Source organism: Liolophura sinensis, chromosome 1, assembly GCF_032854445.1.
Source record: "Liolophura sinensis isolate JHLJ2023 chromosome 1, CUHK_Ljap_v2, whole genome shotgun sequence".
NCBI classification, from domain to species: domain Eukaryota; kingdom Metazoa; phylum Mollusca; class Polyplacophora; order Chitonida; family Chitonidae; genus Liolophura; species Liolophura sinensis.
In genome coordinates this window covers 58,643,791-58,659,559 of record NC_088295.1, presented here as the reverse complement: position 1 = coordinate 58,659,559, position 15,769 = coordinate 58,643,791, and the positions used below count along the sequence as shown (strand labels likewise).

Sequence of the window (15,769 nt, the reverse complement as noted above, 5' to 3'; positions counted from 1 at the left end):
TTCAATATTAATTCAAAATAATGACTCTGATAGGCTAACAGAATATTCTGTCGAATCTATTAACACCTTATAATAACAGAATATATTCTAGTATCACTCAGACACCAGACTTTCCGCTAAAATTAAGATTATTTTTTTAGCGTATATATGAAAACCTAAACCATTTCGTTCTCACACTATCATCACCTAGTCCAGTTCAACAGCATGGTAAGATATTATGACTGTGAAAATTTCAAATAGATGTCATTTGTGACTTCTTCGTCTATAACCAGGCGCCAGGTATCGCTGGACTTGTTGTGCTTGTGTTTTGTTGATATTTTCCCACACATTGTTGATACGATGATAGAAAACTGAGAGGGTGTCTTTTTCATTAGACCTGTCTTGGACATCTATTCAACGGGCGGAGAGTAAGAACAAATGGCTGTTTATAAACATGATTGATTTGTTGTTTAAGGCCATACTCAAGAATATTTCACTTACACGCTGGCAAACAGTTTTTATACATGGGGGGGGGGGGGACCCAATTACTGACAGACTCTCCCGTATGATACTCGTTATATGCCATAAACTGTTGGAAGAATGGTCTTATACGGACCCCATGTGAGACCACGAGTCCATCGTCGACTGATATTCTGTGAAAATTCCACGTCCCATATCATGGACTGAGCCCACGTTTCGTCTGTCTTATTTAGAGACAAATAAATATTACAAAATATTACTTCTGGTGCTGAAACTTTGCTAATAGGATATCATACAACCTTTCCACCAAACCTTAAAAGTGAGTGAGTGAGTGCTTGGGGTTTAACGTCGTACTCAACAATTTTTCAGTCATATGACGACGAAGGAATCATTAGGGTGCATGTACGTATAATGTGCCTCCTTGTTGCAGGACGGATTTCCACCGCTCTTTTATTTAGTGCTGCTTCACTGAGGCGACTTACCGAAGGCAAGTAAGCCGCCCCGCCCGAGCCATTATACTGATACGGGTCAACCAGTGGTTGCACTATCCCCTTCATGCTGAACGCCAAGCGAGGAAGTTACAACTTCCTCTTTTAAAGTCTTAGGTGTGACTCGATCAAGGATTGATCCTGGATCTACCGGTCCCGAAGCGGACGCTCTACCAACTGTGCTATCCGGGCCAGTCAAACCTTAAAACATTCTGAAATTAATAGAAAACTCGGAAAGTGTAAAACTTTGTTACGGTTGACATTTTATGTCATATACTACTGCGTGTGCTTAAGTTTTCCGTCACACCTCACAGAAAGTCTCATGATAAAGACATTACAGAAGAATAAGCGGAAACTGACAAGAAATAAAGTTATAAAGAGTCTATAAATTTATTAACGACGTGTAAAACATTACCATCATTGCTGAAGTACATGGAGTAATGTATGATACACATGAGTCCACATGGAGATAGACAAGCGTAAGGAAAATATCCAGTAACAAATAGATTGATGTGTACTAATGTGATCAAAATAACTGTCCGCAGAGATGAAACAGTGGAAGTATGTACAAGAGTTGACAAGAAACGATTTCCTTGTGACATTATTATTATTATAGTAAAGTATAAACATATGTTACCAGTACATGGTTGTACATATATGTCACACCATGGAGGTATTCTAATCCTACCCCCACACTCAGAAGAATGGTAAGTTATATGGTGTCGGAGGAATACAATGACAAACTAGTTGCCAACACAAACACTGTATCTCTAAAAGTAGCAAATGCGCACGAGAAGCCAAATGTATGAAAACGCATCTAGATCAGTTACTGTATGCCACTCGATGCACTGACTATCTGTGTGATTGGCCATACTGTGCCAATTTGCACGCAAACTTGCACTTCAAAGATCTGCTGTCCCTTCTTAAAATTTCTTGCAACTTACAAACCCAAATGTTACAGGCTTTCACAGAGAACTGATATTTCAGTTGTATCTTAAAATACATATACTTTGATCTCTGCACCACCTAATCAGCAATTTGATTTGAGATGTGTTAACAGAATGCCTATCACGATTTCCGCCCATGGAGAGAATTAGTTTAATATGTTAACTTTATGTGTGGACTTTACACATAGCTTTCGAGTTCATTCAGACAAATATTAATTTAATGCGAAAGAGAACTACATGCACTCACAGAAATTGATCAACATGTTTTAATAACATTCTGCCGTGTGTTTAAAAAATGACACCTTACTTCCAGCACTCGCCCTTCCCCATAACATAAATTAATTTATTTTTTGGATTGGTGTTTTACGCCATATTCAACAATATTTCACTTATACGACGGCGGCCAGCATTATGATGGGTAGAAACCGGGCAGCGCCCGGGGATTGGGAAGGGGAAGGGGGGGGGGGGGTGGGGGTGACCCACGGCCATCCGCAGGTTGCTGGCAAACCTTCCCACGTGCCCATAATATTGAAGCCATGAATCAATTTACATCCTCATCCATAGTCCATCATAGCATTTAACAAGCGCATCCATCTGCCACATCGCCATAAATTAGGGTTCATCATTTACCTCTACACAGAAAACACAAACAAAAACAAACTAGAACTATAACAAATATGCATGGGCATAATCCAAAAGATGTCCGCGATGATTATAAAGGGAGGTAATCCTTTACCTATGCTACTTTAATAGAACAATACTACCATCTGATAAGCTGGGGCATTTTTATAACACAGTTTACCCGTGTTGCAATTAATGGCGACAAAAGGCATGGCATGTTGCACACGAAATATGAGTTTTCTCAACCAACAACAGCGTTTTATTCCAGTCATTAAAACATCCATACTTTTGAACCTATTCCTATGTCAGGCAATGACAAAAATGATTTTGAACTTTAAGCACACCTTTTTGTTTTTACTAAATTCTGTAAAATACCACGATATTTACTATGAAGATTGACATGTAAGAGTGACTGTTGTCACATAGCCATGTGACATCGAACTGTGGCTGTTTGTTATTTACAACACATGAAGCATGATAACTTTAGTTTTATCGGCAATTCTGCAAATGCAAATACAAGGAAAACAAGAACAAAATGCTTGAAAACTCATCTAAGACAAAATTTTGTGTCACTAAAACAAAATTTTTGTATCAAAATATGAAAATACTGGTATCAAATATACTTCAATGATTATTGTCTGGCGATAAATACGACCAATCACTGATCACTTCTCAGGCTGGTGAAGTTTTGGAACCCACGATGGACAATTTCTCCCATGATATATCATTGTTTGCCAACACAATCTGGTCCCTGGCTTCATATATATATACCATACAAACATGGAAACAGAGCACGTTAACGCTGGAAAAAGTTATACATGTACAATCTGCATGCATGCTTATATTACGTTATATTACGTTTTGCACAATTCTTTGAAATCATAATACATGTACACCCAAAGCAGATGATACTATAGCAATCATTCACAGATTATTGTTTTATTCTCTCTCCCTCCATTGATGTCTAAGATGTCAAATCTATTTGTATATTGTATGTGTGCATGTGGTAATGTTAGCTAGTTTCAGTACTAACTAAGAGGCAACACTAGGTTTGTCATCAGCTCTCTGACAGCAGGAAATATAGCACACTCGTTGTGTTTCTGGTGGTACTCAGCAAACCTCTTGAGCATGCCGCTGATGGCCGTTTGCTGGGGGGTGGAGGAGAGAGCTCGTTCTGCCAGACTGATGGTGTTAGGGTTGATCTCATAGAACAGGGGCACCAGTATAGAGAATGGGTCTTTCCCCTGAGGTAAAGTCAGGCCTATACGAGTCAGCTGCAACTGTAACACAAACCATCAACATCAAGGTCAGGTACCCAATGCTGTACATAGCCCCCAAAAAGTTCATGTTTAGACTCAAACGTATGTTATAAAACATTCCTCTTGGTGCTCTTAAAGGACAAGACAACACCTGTCTAAAACATATTTTAACTGAAAGCAGGATTCTCAAGCTATCTAAAAAGTAGATATCAATCACACTTGATTATTTTAATGAGATTTCATCGAATAACGTAGAACAAAATGACAATACTGTACAAATGACTGGTGTGAATTGAGGCAGCAATATATCTAAATCGTTATAAACGATCTCGGATCGTTTATAACGATTTAGATATATGTAGCCGAAGGGTCATTTCATGGAGTGTTATGGGGTAGGTCTGTACCACTTACGGACCACCGAAGACATAAAATCAGTTGATTTACAAGCCGTGTAATATTCAGTGAGACAGTGTGAGAGACAGTGTCACAAATTATGTCAGACAGAAGCATACTGTTTCGGCCCAATCCGCGTTCATCTACCCAAATACATGTTTTGTAGTTCATTTTAGCATTTAGTCAGCATTTTCTAAACAACAAATATCAGAGTCAATGGAAAATTCATAAAGTAAGCCGAAAGTTTATGGGAATGAGGAGATGGCATCTCACAGGACAACTTTTAACATTAATTAAAAATCTTATGATATAATTTTTTTTCTCTGAATTTATTACAACTGAAGAATTTTGGACCTTCGTTTTTCTGGCATACTAGGGATTTTTTCTTTCTTTTATAAAATACAGTAAAATGATTGAAACGCCATGTTCAAGCCAAGGTGTAATTTTTTTTTTGATGTCCGTGACAACTACGTCAGCACTGCTTTCATCTTGGAAGCCACTGCTACAAAACTGAAGCATAAAATCCAGCGACAGTAGAATGCCTAGGTCAGCCTCAGTGGTACTTTATTTCCATTTGTTTTAGAATTGAGCACAAACCTAGTTCTACAACAAACCTATTGGAAATTTCCAGCACAACCCTTCTGGAGGTTACGACCTAAACCAGGATTACCCCGGCCGTGCATCTGCAGCTAGGCTAATGAAATAGGGTCGCTTGAATTCCTTGTAAATTATATAGTAAGCCTGCTGTATCTACAGTTCAAGCAGTGAAAGAGATATTCTTCTAGTATGTCCAATTTTCCTAGAAAATTATATTTATCATATGGGCCTTCATTGCCAAAGTTCACAACTATTATCTGTCCTAGACTATTACACGGAAAACATAGAGTTCAGAGAGAGTACACGTTACGTCACCTTGCCCTTGATAATGCTGGAGTCAAGATGAAATTTCACCTAACCTTTACTGGTTTGAAAAGAAAATATTTAATGCCAGTTTGAGATACTTTGAATGGCAGTCTTTCAGTGGACATTAACATCAGACAGGTGCTGTCTTTCATTTGAAATTTTTATAGAGCTTTCAACATCAGGCAAATTGAGCAACTTAGCCAAGGACAAAATTTAAAGTGAAACAGTTATTTGCACTAAAAATTCACCCCCAAAAGGTGCACCTCTGAGGCAGTTAAAGGTAATAAAATATTACTTCTGATGCTGACACATTTTTTTAAAGCTTTATACACTGACAACATTTGGAGAAAAGATTTCTTTTTATCACAGACACGGTATTGTCACAGACACGGTATTGCCACAGACACTGTACTGTCACAGACACAGTATTGCCACAGACACAGTATTGTCACAGACACTGTACTGTCACAGACACAGTATTGCCACAGACACTGTATTGTCACAGACACTGTACTGTCACAGACACTGTACTGTCACAGACACAGTATTGCCACAGACAAAGTACTGCCACAGACACAGTATTGCCACAGACACGGTATTGTCACAGACACAGTATTGCCACAGACACTGTACTGTCACAGACACGGTATTGCCACAGACACAGTATTGTCACAGACACAGTATTGCCACAGACACTGTACTGTCACAGACACAGTATTGCCACAGACACTGTACTGTCACAGACACAGTATTGTCACAGACACGATATTGTCACAGACACTGTACTGTCACAGACACAGTATTGCCACAGACACTGTACTGTCACAGACAAGGTACTGTCACAGACACAGTATTGCCTCAGACACTATACTGTCACAGACACAGTATTGTCACCTACCATAAGGAACATCTTGGCACCCTTGACAATGATGGCAGCTGTGCCTGGCGGTGCCATGGTGTGGGCAGAGGGAGGCAGGGTGAGGCACCACTGTACTGACCACTTCAGATTGGAGGGAGGGGCCTGAATACAATCAAACATCATCACCATCAGTTACAGCCCCTCAAAATAGCTTACTTAATAATAACTCTGCCACACCAGCAGTCATAATGCATAATATTTTTAATTCCAACGAGTTATACTGGGGGTTTTAGACACAGGGCAAAATTCCATCAAATTTTAGCTATTACATGTACTTTAGAATAGAATAAATAAATACATTTCACAAAATATCAGCCCTGTCTTAGCACGTTTTACTGCTCAAAATTGATGTAGTTCTTAAAATTTACAATGCAGGTCCCTCAAGAAGTTTTCAAATTAGAGTTTTGCAGGTATGAGTTTGATACTTACTGAAAGCAATAATTAGACCTACTCTTGGTAAATGGGAAAAATTTGATTTGATCAGCGAATATGCCAAATGTGCGAATATTGCCCAAAAATTCTGGTATAGCCTTCTTTAATTCATTTGATTGCTGTTTCACAGCACTCAAACAGAGCTAGATTCGAATCTGCAAAATGAATGGTCAGTTGAATGGCAGCAAAAAGGAGCCTTCAACTGAACGAATCAGTGAAGGCTTATAAATGTTTATATCTGCATGTACTTTGAGAGTACCAATTTTTCACTTCGACGTCTACATAAACGTTTGTTGTGTGCAAGATCTTTCTTATTCACTTTACAGACAGGGGGTAAGTATTCTCACCAGAATACCATTAAGACCGACAATTAAGTCCACCTGCACAACAAAATAACATCTATTTATTGCAAAGTGTAACAATTGATAAACTGTACACCTTGATCTCAAATAAGTTAAAGAATACATAAAATGTTTTTCAGTTCGTAATACGTATCTTACGATGAGCCATAACATATAAAAGTAGCTTTCTTCATCAGGTGTAAGAATGGCCTTGAACTGAGGTTTCAGGGGCAGTCTTGGAATTTAGTAGCCAACAGTCATGATGTCAACAGTGTCAGCTGGCAAAAAAAATCAGTGGGGAGAAAAATCCACATGGGCGGTGCTATGCTGGTCCCGAAAAGCAGGCCATTTCTGACCATTCAGGAAAATCATGAATAAAACAGAGAGGTGATTAAAAAGCACAAAATATACCTAAAGAAGAAATTAAAATTTCTGCAAAATTTGTTTTGGCATAATTTTCTTCATTTCCATTCAAACCATAATCTTTGTTTCTCTTCACGTATCATTGAAGAATTTCTGAGCTAATATTTTCCAAGCTACATGTATCACATGTAGATAAACATTCTTACCAGTTCCAGTTTCATGATCTGTATGCAGTCCTTGAGGATACGACTTGGAGCTGCCAACAGACGGACCATGGCACGCAGTGCGTTCACTTTGTAGGGGGGACAGGCCACCTATGGAACAAAGGGAGCGGAGAATGCATGACGGTTTGATTATGGCTTAAAGAGCTACTTTAGTGTAAAGACTTGTACGTCTTAAAAGCAAGGTTAAATGATAAGGATCAAGATAGATGGATTTACTTTCTTACGTTGTAAAAAAAAACAAAAAAAAATGCTTTGTAGTCCAGCTTCTGTTGTTAGTTTGGAAGGATAACATGAAAACAAAGTTTTTTTTGTCGTTTCCAATTTTGCCTGGTGTGACATCGTACAAGAACACTTGACATCACCGTCACTGACGCACAGCCAAATACGACGTCATACTCTCAAACGTGCTCAACGTTATTCCAGCATAAATGCCTTACTCAACGTCATATCTGCCTGATTCTTTGTCGCATAAGGAATATTTTGATGTCACATCCTGAAAATTTTATGAAAAATGCCAAAGATTTTGTTTTCCAGGACTCTTCACTTAAAACGGGTTATATAAAGTTATTCATTATAAATTGTATTAAACCATGGGGCTAGCTATTTTCTATAAGGCATCTTTCATATCAGTTTAATATTTCTGCCTGGCCTCTCTTTGGACTGAAGTAACACTTCGACACATCAGCAATATTTCAGTTATATAGTGGAGAGAACATGTTTCAACCAGGAGGCAGTTACTTGTTTTTGATGCGATAATGAGATCATCCATAATAATATAAAACAGATGAACATGTTTAAAATTAGTCATGAGAATGATTTTAAAATCAAAATAAAAAAAACACCATGTTTATAAATATGTATAATGTGAAAGTGAGGGAAGAGAACCAACACGAATTTAGCACATTAAAACATGAAAAATTTTAAATACCTGCCAAACTAACCCAGAAAATATTCCAAAATAAATAGTCAAGGATAGGCATCAAAATTGTACAGTGGAAATTCGTTACTGATGCAGATCTAGGACGTGAATAAACACCTTTGTCAACACTAGATTATTTCCCTTAGTTTGTTTCAGTGAATGAAAGTTTATGTCTTGAACAGAGCTCATATGGTAGGATATACGGCCAGAGAAATCTCAGGGAAACACACAATATATCTGACTGCAAGAGAGATGCTGCAGGCATTCCTATGAGTTGCACTGATTTTCAAGATATATTCAAAGCTAAAAATCTTTTCAAAACTCCCTTACACTCATCTGTAGAACAAGATTTACAGAACCTATACATGTATTAGTGTATTCAATAAGCTTCAGTTTGAATTTCAGCAATCTGGGCATTAAGGTAGAAATCAATGACAGAAATTCTGCTGATAACTCCTGTCTAAACTGCAAATGAACCTGATGTGTGAAATATCACAACTGATGCAGGCTTGTGTTCAATGGCACGATGGTGATAACTAGATATACAGGGCATATTCAAAACTAAGTTTCTCACTGTAATACAGTGGTGATAACTAGATTTACAGGGCATATTCAAAACTAAGTTTCTCACTTTATTACAGTGGTGATAACTACATTTACGGGACATATTCAAAACTAAGTTTCTCACTGTAAAACTGTGGTGATAACTAGATTTACTGGACATATTCAAAACTAAGTTTACTCACCTTCACATCAAAGTATCTTCCAAGGATTTGGATGTCTTCAGGAGTAAACTGGTCTCGGAATTCTATGTATTAAAAAAAAGAAAAACATCATAAGCATACAAAGTGCATACATAACCTAACATAAAGATCAACTAACACCTGTACCTTGGCTTGGCATTGTAAGCTAGTCAACATGGTGAATGAATGAATGATCATGGCTTAGGAAGTACTGCAGTGATATTGTGATAGAGAACATGGGTAAACTGGGAGACAGTAAAGAAATAGTGGTTACAAATGGTTGATTTAAAGGACATATCACCAATGTTGAAAAAAACGCGCTGTTATTTTAGACTTCATGTACATAAAGTCAAGACTATCAGATGTCTACTGACACATATCTGACTTTGAGTTAGTAATCGAATGTTCAGTTTTATCCAGGATTTCCCTTCGATCATCAACTGACTCCAGTCGCTGTATTCAGGAAGCCTGATTTTTTGAGTCAGTTACCTCCCCTTGTTGTCTAGACGTCGGGAGATGTTCAGCAAACTTGAATTGTCAGATATGTATTATGTTGTAATTATGTGCTCTACCATGTAACTTTGGTTCCGTCGTACAGATCGTTGGGAATTGAGAATACTTTCTAAAAATGTATTTATAGACAGGAAGATCGTATTTGGCTTACCAGACTTTCAATTCGTTTTCAATCTATCATACTGTTTACATGTGTGATCGACGAGCGAACGTTGCATTGTGGGAATCTTTACTTTGTCTCATTTTCAAGTTATCTCGTTGGGCAGACAGTTTAGACCAATGACGGACTTCCCCTTGTAATTTTCTCAATTGACATTTTTCAAAAAAACAATATAGGCCCAGAAGGTTTAGTTAGTTACTCATTTTTTCTATTTAGCTCAACCAACTAAAAAATTCTGAATTTCTCATGGCAGTATGTCCCTGTAAAACCCTCAGTATTTTGATCGGCAGCAGCAAACAAGGGGAGACAACCATACTAGCCTGGTGTGGGTGTTGGGGTAGCCTTCATGTGTAAGGTCTGCAGTGTGTTGGGGTTAAGGCTGACCCGGAATTGTAGAGCCTCGACCTTAAACATTGTCACCCCGGGTTCATTACACTGCATGAGGGTGGCCTGGAACAAAACGGAAAATATTAGCTTAGTGAAAGGGAGGGGATACAACACAGACAAACACAGGGTTGAAACAACAGGAAAAGTCTAAAGCTTGGCACCTTGTATGTAGTACTCTTAAATTTATTTATTTGATTGGTGTCTTAAGCTGTACTCAAGAATAGTTCACTTATACGACAGCAGCCAGCATTATGATGGGAGGAAACAGGGCAGAGACCCGATGAAAATCCAAAACCGTCCACCGGTTGTTGACAGACCTTCTCATATATAACAGTGCTCATACAGCTGGAAAGAGATAAATCACTTCTAAAACTTTAACCGGTTTTTATTGTATGGCTACCATAAGTGTACAGCTGGTCTTCAAGAAGATAAATCATAGAGTTGACGGATAATTATAGTTTCCTTTAGCCACAGCTAAAGTCGCCTTATTCGGCCATCTGCAAAATGTCACACTGGCTACCTTTTCTAACTTATAATGTTAAACTCCATAAGAACTGTTTTGAAACAAAGCACTCATTTTACTTTCCTTTCATGAGGTTGTAATTATTCAGAAACATATCGCTATGTAGGGCCTGTGTTGTTATGTGTCACTGACTAAAAGTAAATTTTGTTTCAGCTACAACTGATTTTGAGGGCAACCGAATATAGGCGACTGGCTAAACGAAATAGACTATAGCAAGTTGCATTAGGCTGAACATTTTGATCAGTATATCGTATTGCTTTAGTCTGAGGTCTCATCCCCATCACAACACTGAGGGGGTGGGGGTGGGGGTGGGGGTGGGGGGGTGTTCCATGATGGGGCATGTTAACGCAGGACAATATAAACCCAACAATGCTGTCCCTATAATGGCTTCCTCTGCGGTCATGCGTGGGAAGATCTTTTAGCAACTTTACCTGATTTACTCCCACCATAATGCTGTCCCAAGTCGTATACGTGAAATATTGTTGATTATGGCATAAAACATCAATCTAATAAATACATAAAATAAACAAAATGTGGATCACTCAAACATCCGTCGGTAAGATCTTGATGCCATTTTAGTGATTAAAACGTCCATTTCCCGACTAATCATTATTATGTCACATTAAAGACAGGATAATACAGTGGAAATTGAAACATTGTACACATTGTGCTACAACCAATTTTTGCTTCACGTTCATGCTTCACACTAGTGCCACCTTAATGGGTTAAAAAATGTTGACTCCCCATTGGTATTTTTATTTAATACATGTACCTTCTCCGTCAAAGAAAGTCAGTATGGTGGCCTTTACCGCAAACCTTGTCACTACGCTACAGGGCTAATGAAGTATTCCTCATTTACCTTTGTCTCTTCATTCTGTACAATCCTGTGAAGATTTTTCCTGACGTAGAAGCAGCCGAGGAACCTCTCTAAGGGGGAACAGGCAAGGAAGGGCACCCCAGGCAGGGTGCAGGGTGTCAGCAGTTTGTCAAAGCCGTCATGGGACAGAAGGGTAGGGATAGAGGCTGCCCATGACCGAGACGGGATCATCCGAGAGGGTGGGCTCACCACTGAAAACAAAAGAACATGAAATCAGGAAAAGAGTTATTAACCAGTAAAAATAACCCCACTAATTAACCGTATCATGACAGCACGAGGGAGAGCACAATTAACATGACTCTTTGAAATCCACAAACTGTCAATAGCAGTAGCTTTGGGAAGCCAGATACTTTTCAAACATTGAGCTGAACTAATACAATGTATAAAATGAAGTAGGGCTACCCAAAACCAGTCCAACTAGCAGCTTATCACAACAGCATGTGCCCCACTCCCACCTTTAATCACAAAGACTGGATATGAACTTGTGATCCTAGAAAGTATCCTAGAAGTCACTTGCACTGATCGCCAAGTGATCAGATATGGGGACCCCTTGTGAATCCATGTATGAATTATCACTGCATTTATGATGATAACGCACCAACGTTAAGACTTTTGAAGAGATTGGGGTCATAACCAAAACTGGCATTACTTTGGATGTTCAAATTAAGCTGAGGAATTTAAAACTGTTTTGATACCATGGCAGTATATCAACCATATAATGAATTATTATGGCCTAGCACCACTATGGCAATATATCAGTCATGTTCCCGAATGAATGGCTGAATGATTATGGCCTAACACCACTATGGCAATATATCAATCACGTTCCCAAATGAATGGAAGAATGATTATGGCCTAACACCACTATGGCAATATATCAGTCATGTTGCTGAATAAATGGATGAATGATCAAGGCCTAACACTACTATGGCAATATATCAGTCATGTTCCTGAATGAATGGATGAATGATTATGGCCTAACACCACTATGGCAATATATCAGTCATGTTGCTGAATAAATGGATGAATGATCAAGGCCTAACACTACTATGGCAATATATCAGTCATGTTCCTGAATGAATGGATGAATGATTATGGCCTAACACCACTATGGCAATATATCAGTCATGTTGCTGAATAAATGGATGAATGATCAAGGCCTAACACTACTATGGCAATATATCAATCATGTTCCTGAATAAATGGATGAATGATTATGGCCTAACACCACTATGGCAATATATCAATCATGTTCCTAAATGAATGGATGAATGATTATGGCCTAACACAACTATGGCAATATATCAATCATGTTCCTGAATGAATGAATGACTATGACCTCACACCACTATGACAGTACATCAATCATGTTCCCAAATGAAAGGATGAATGAATAAATGATTACAGTCTAACACTGCTATGTCAGTATGGTATGTACCTGATGTTCTGCTGTGGTCAGAGTCCTTGGCCACCAGCATCTGTGGTGAGTGGAGAGCAGAGTAGCCTGGTGACATGGCCAGCCCATGCCTGGAGGCAGGAGAGGGGCCGGCTACAGACGGGGACCCTGGCCAGTTCCTCGCCCCAGGGGAGGGCATTGCCAGACCAGAGCTGGGGTAAGGTGAATTCGCACCTTCCACCATACCTACAGATACAACAGGGTATGTCTAAGGGGCATACAATTGACCAAACGCAAGGAGAAAGATACAGGCATGATCTTAAAAAAGAATATTTTTTGACATAGCTTGATGAGGTATAGACAATTTGTCTGCTGATAACATTGCCTGATTGACTTCATGGTCAGAACAGATGTAATTAATAATAATAATAAAATTTAAGAATGAAACTGTCAGCTTTTGATTTGATTTGTCAAGAAATGGATTGTACAACAGTTAACTCCCTTGGAGTTTTTTATTACATGTTTAAGGGCGCCAGCATTTTTAGATGTCATCTTTTTCGAAACTAGGAGCGCTTATGATTATTCGGAAACAGTATGAGGACCAATCACGTAACAATAACGGTAAATAACGTCAAACGATTGGCTAGGCTAGGCTGGCAACACTGGTGTTTCCCAATGATGCCTAGGTTGACTCTATCCTACAGTAAACCATTTTCAGCAGGTTACACATTCCAAAACGCATACATATGGTACATTTGACCTTCCCAAATTGTTAATTAAAAACAAACACAAATCCTGTACCAAGCCAAAGCATGTGTTTACACTATGAACATTTAACATGCGGCTGGCCATCACAAGTTAGGCACAACTATCTGTGGGTCCCCTCAACACCTAAAGGTTACTGTACCCAATACAGATGATACAGATTTAGTTATTCTGCTCATGGGTTTCACAATAACTTCATGTATTTATTTCTTTGATTAGAGTTTTACGCCATACTAAAGAATATTTCACTTATTCGACTGTGGCCAGCAGGGCCTGGGGGAAATCAACGACCATCTGCAGGTTGCTGCAAGACCTTCCCATATACAGCCACAAAGAAAGATAGAATGAGTTGGACCTGATCTCACAGCGACCGCATTGGTGAGAGGCTCTTGGTTCGTTGCACCGCACTGGCGTGCTAACCCCCTCAGCCCTGTAGGCCCCCAATGTTGTTAATAATACTGTTACTATTATAGTACATATTGCACAAATCAATTCAGTTTTGTTTCTTCTGTGTGTACATGTATGTTTTATATTCAAATGCATTTTTTAAAGCAAATTACAACAGTATTACAACTGCATGCAAATTAAAATCACAACAGCGGTGAAAAACGACAACACGAAACAGTGTGTTAGCGGGGCAGACAGTTAGTCAGTGTTAGAGGCTATGACACAGCAGTATGAGCTCATCCTGTGTCTTCTTCAGAAGATGTGACAATCTCCAAGGCACAAGACAAACTCTGCAACAGAAAGCAACCAGAACTTATTTTGTGTCTTATCCCGAAGCTGAGACAATCTCCACACAAGGACAAGACAAACTCTGCCACAGAAAGCGACGCAGCCACAAGAGCACAAAGATCAGATGTTAATGGGAACTTACTCTGAGGGCTGATGAAGGAGGCGGCTGGAGACGGCATATGAATTCCAAGAGACTGGGGAGAGGGGGTGGGAACAAACGACCCTGGGGAGGGGACATGAAGGTGAGGGTTACCTGGCGAGTTTGCCCCCAGCAGAGTGCCTGGGGATGGGGTGCCCATTAGCGCTGCAGGAGAGGCGCCCACCTGAGACGGCAGGGATGGGGGTGAGGCCAGGGGGAAGGCTGCAGCTGGCGAAGGGTAACCCTGTAAACACAGCCAGAAACATGCAAAGAAATTGGAATGCCTCTCTGGCATCTATCCACATTAGATCATGTTCAACACTACTCCTTTGTATCACATTACATAAAAAGAAGTCCAAAACTTTGACTGATTAGCTTTTACTATGAACTGGTCAGTTTTCTGGAGAAACACAAGAACACATCATTCATCTAAGATGAGACAAGACATTTAAATTGGAAGTTTAATTTGGTGATTTTTGAATATTTTAGGAATTAGGGGATATATAAACTTCTGAGATATACTCATCTTGTCCAAGACTAAGCTACTTGTACTGCATGATCCTGAGACTTTTAATGAACTTTGAAAGACATCTGAGATTTGTTGTAAAAGTAGAATTTCACCCTACTGGATACGTTTCAGGATAATAATGTTTTATGGCCACTACTTGCACAGTTTCTCTGTGTCTGTGAGATCTACTGATCTTAGAAAGGTGCCATGTTTGTTTTGGAAGGCAGGACGTGATCTTACTTGTAAACTGTATTGGGACCAAAAACAATGTTTTAAGAAAGCACACAAGTTGTTCATCTTACCCCAGCTGAGACCCTGGCAGTGCTGGGTGAGGCTGGCGTGTGTGGGTTGGAGGGCGGTGTCATGGGGTTGGTGAAGCGTAGGTCCTGTCTGCGGGAGGCAGGCGACCCCGAGGGCTGCTGGGACATGAACATGTCCAGAGAGTCCATGCCGATCGGGGAGGGAGGGTTGTCATCCTCGTTGGCGGAGCGGCGACGACTGTAGCTGGCTAACACTGTCTCGTCCACGTACATGTTCAAGAAGGCCTGAAGCGATATATTAAAGTTATTTACATGTGTTGTTTTCAAAGCTATCATCTTTGATATCAACCCTGCACGCAATTTAATTTCCACACTGCTGGTGGCTTTAGAAAACCGTACTTTAAAGCCATTTTTACCTGTCAAAAAGAATTTTTTTTGTACTGTTATACTCATCCCAAATTGCACATTAAGAAATAGACATGAACTGTTTTATGT

The 15,769-nt window shown here is 39.4% G+C and overlaps 1 protein-coding gene across 1 annotated transcript in view; it reads right to left on the bottom strand.

The window, feature by feature from the left end:
- Positions 1–2,378: 2,378 nt before the first annotated feature.
- LOC135469203 (mediator of RNA polymerase II transcription subunit 14-like) overlaps positions 2,379–15,769 on the bottom strand; it is a 36,666-nt gene continuing 23,275 nt past the window's right edge. The window contains exons 33-41 of the mRNA XM_064747758.1: positions 15,317–15,559; positions 14,510–14,750; positions 12,910–13,113; positions 11,454–11,662; positions 10,005–10,134; positions 9,015–9,076; positions 7,332–7,439; positions 5,969–6,091; positions 2,379–3,795 (exon numbers count right to left, since the gene is read on the bottom strand). Of these exons, the coding sequence (XP_064603828.1) occupies positions 3,544–3,795; positions 5,969–6,091; positions 7,332–7,439; positions 9,015–9,076; positions 10,005–10,134; positions 11,454–11,662; positions 12,910–13,113; positions 14,510–14,750; positions 15,317–15,559 (1,572 nt within the window). The 3' untranslated portion in view covers positions 2,379–3,543. The remainder of the gene's footprint in view (positions 3,796–5,968; positions 6,092–7,331; positions 7,440–9,014; positions 9,077–10,004; positions 10,135–11,453; positions 11,663–12,909; positions 13,114–14,509; positions 14,751–15,316; positions 15,560–15,769) is intronic.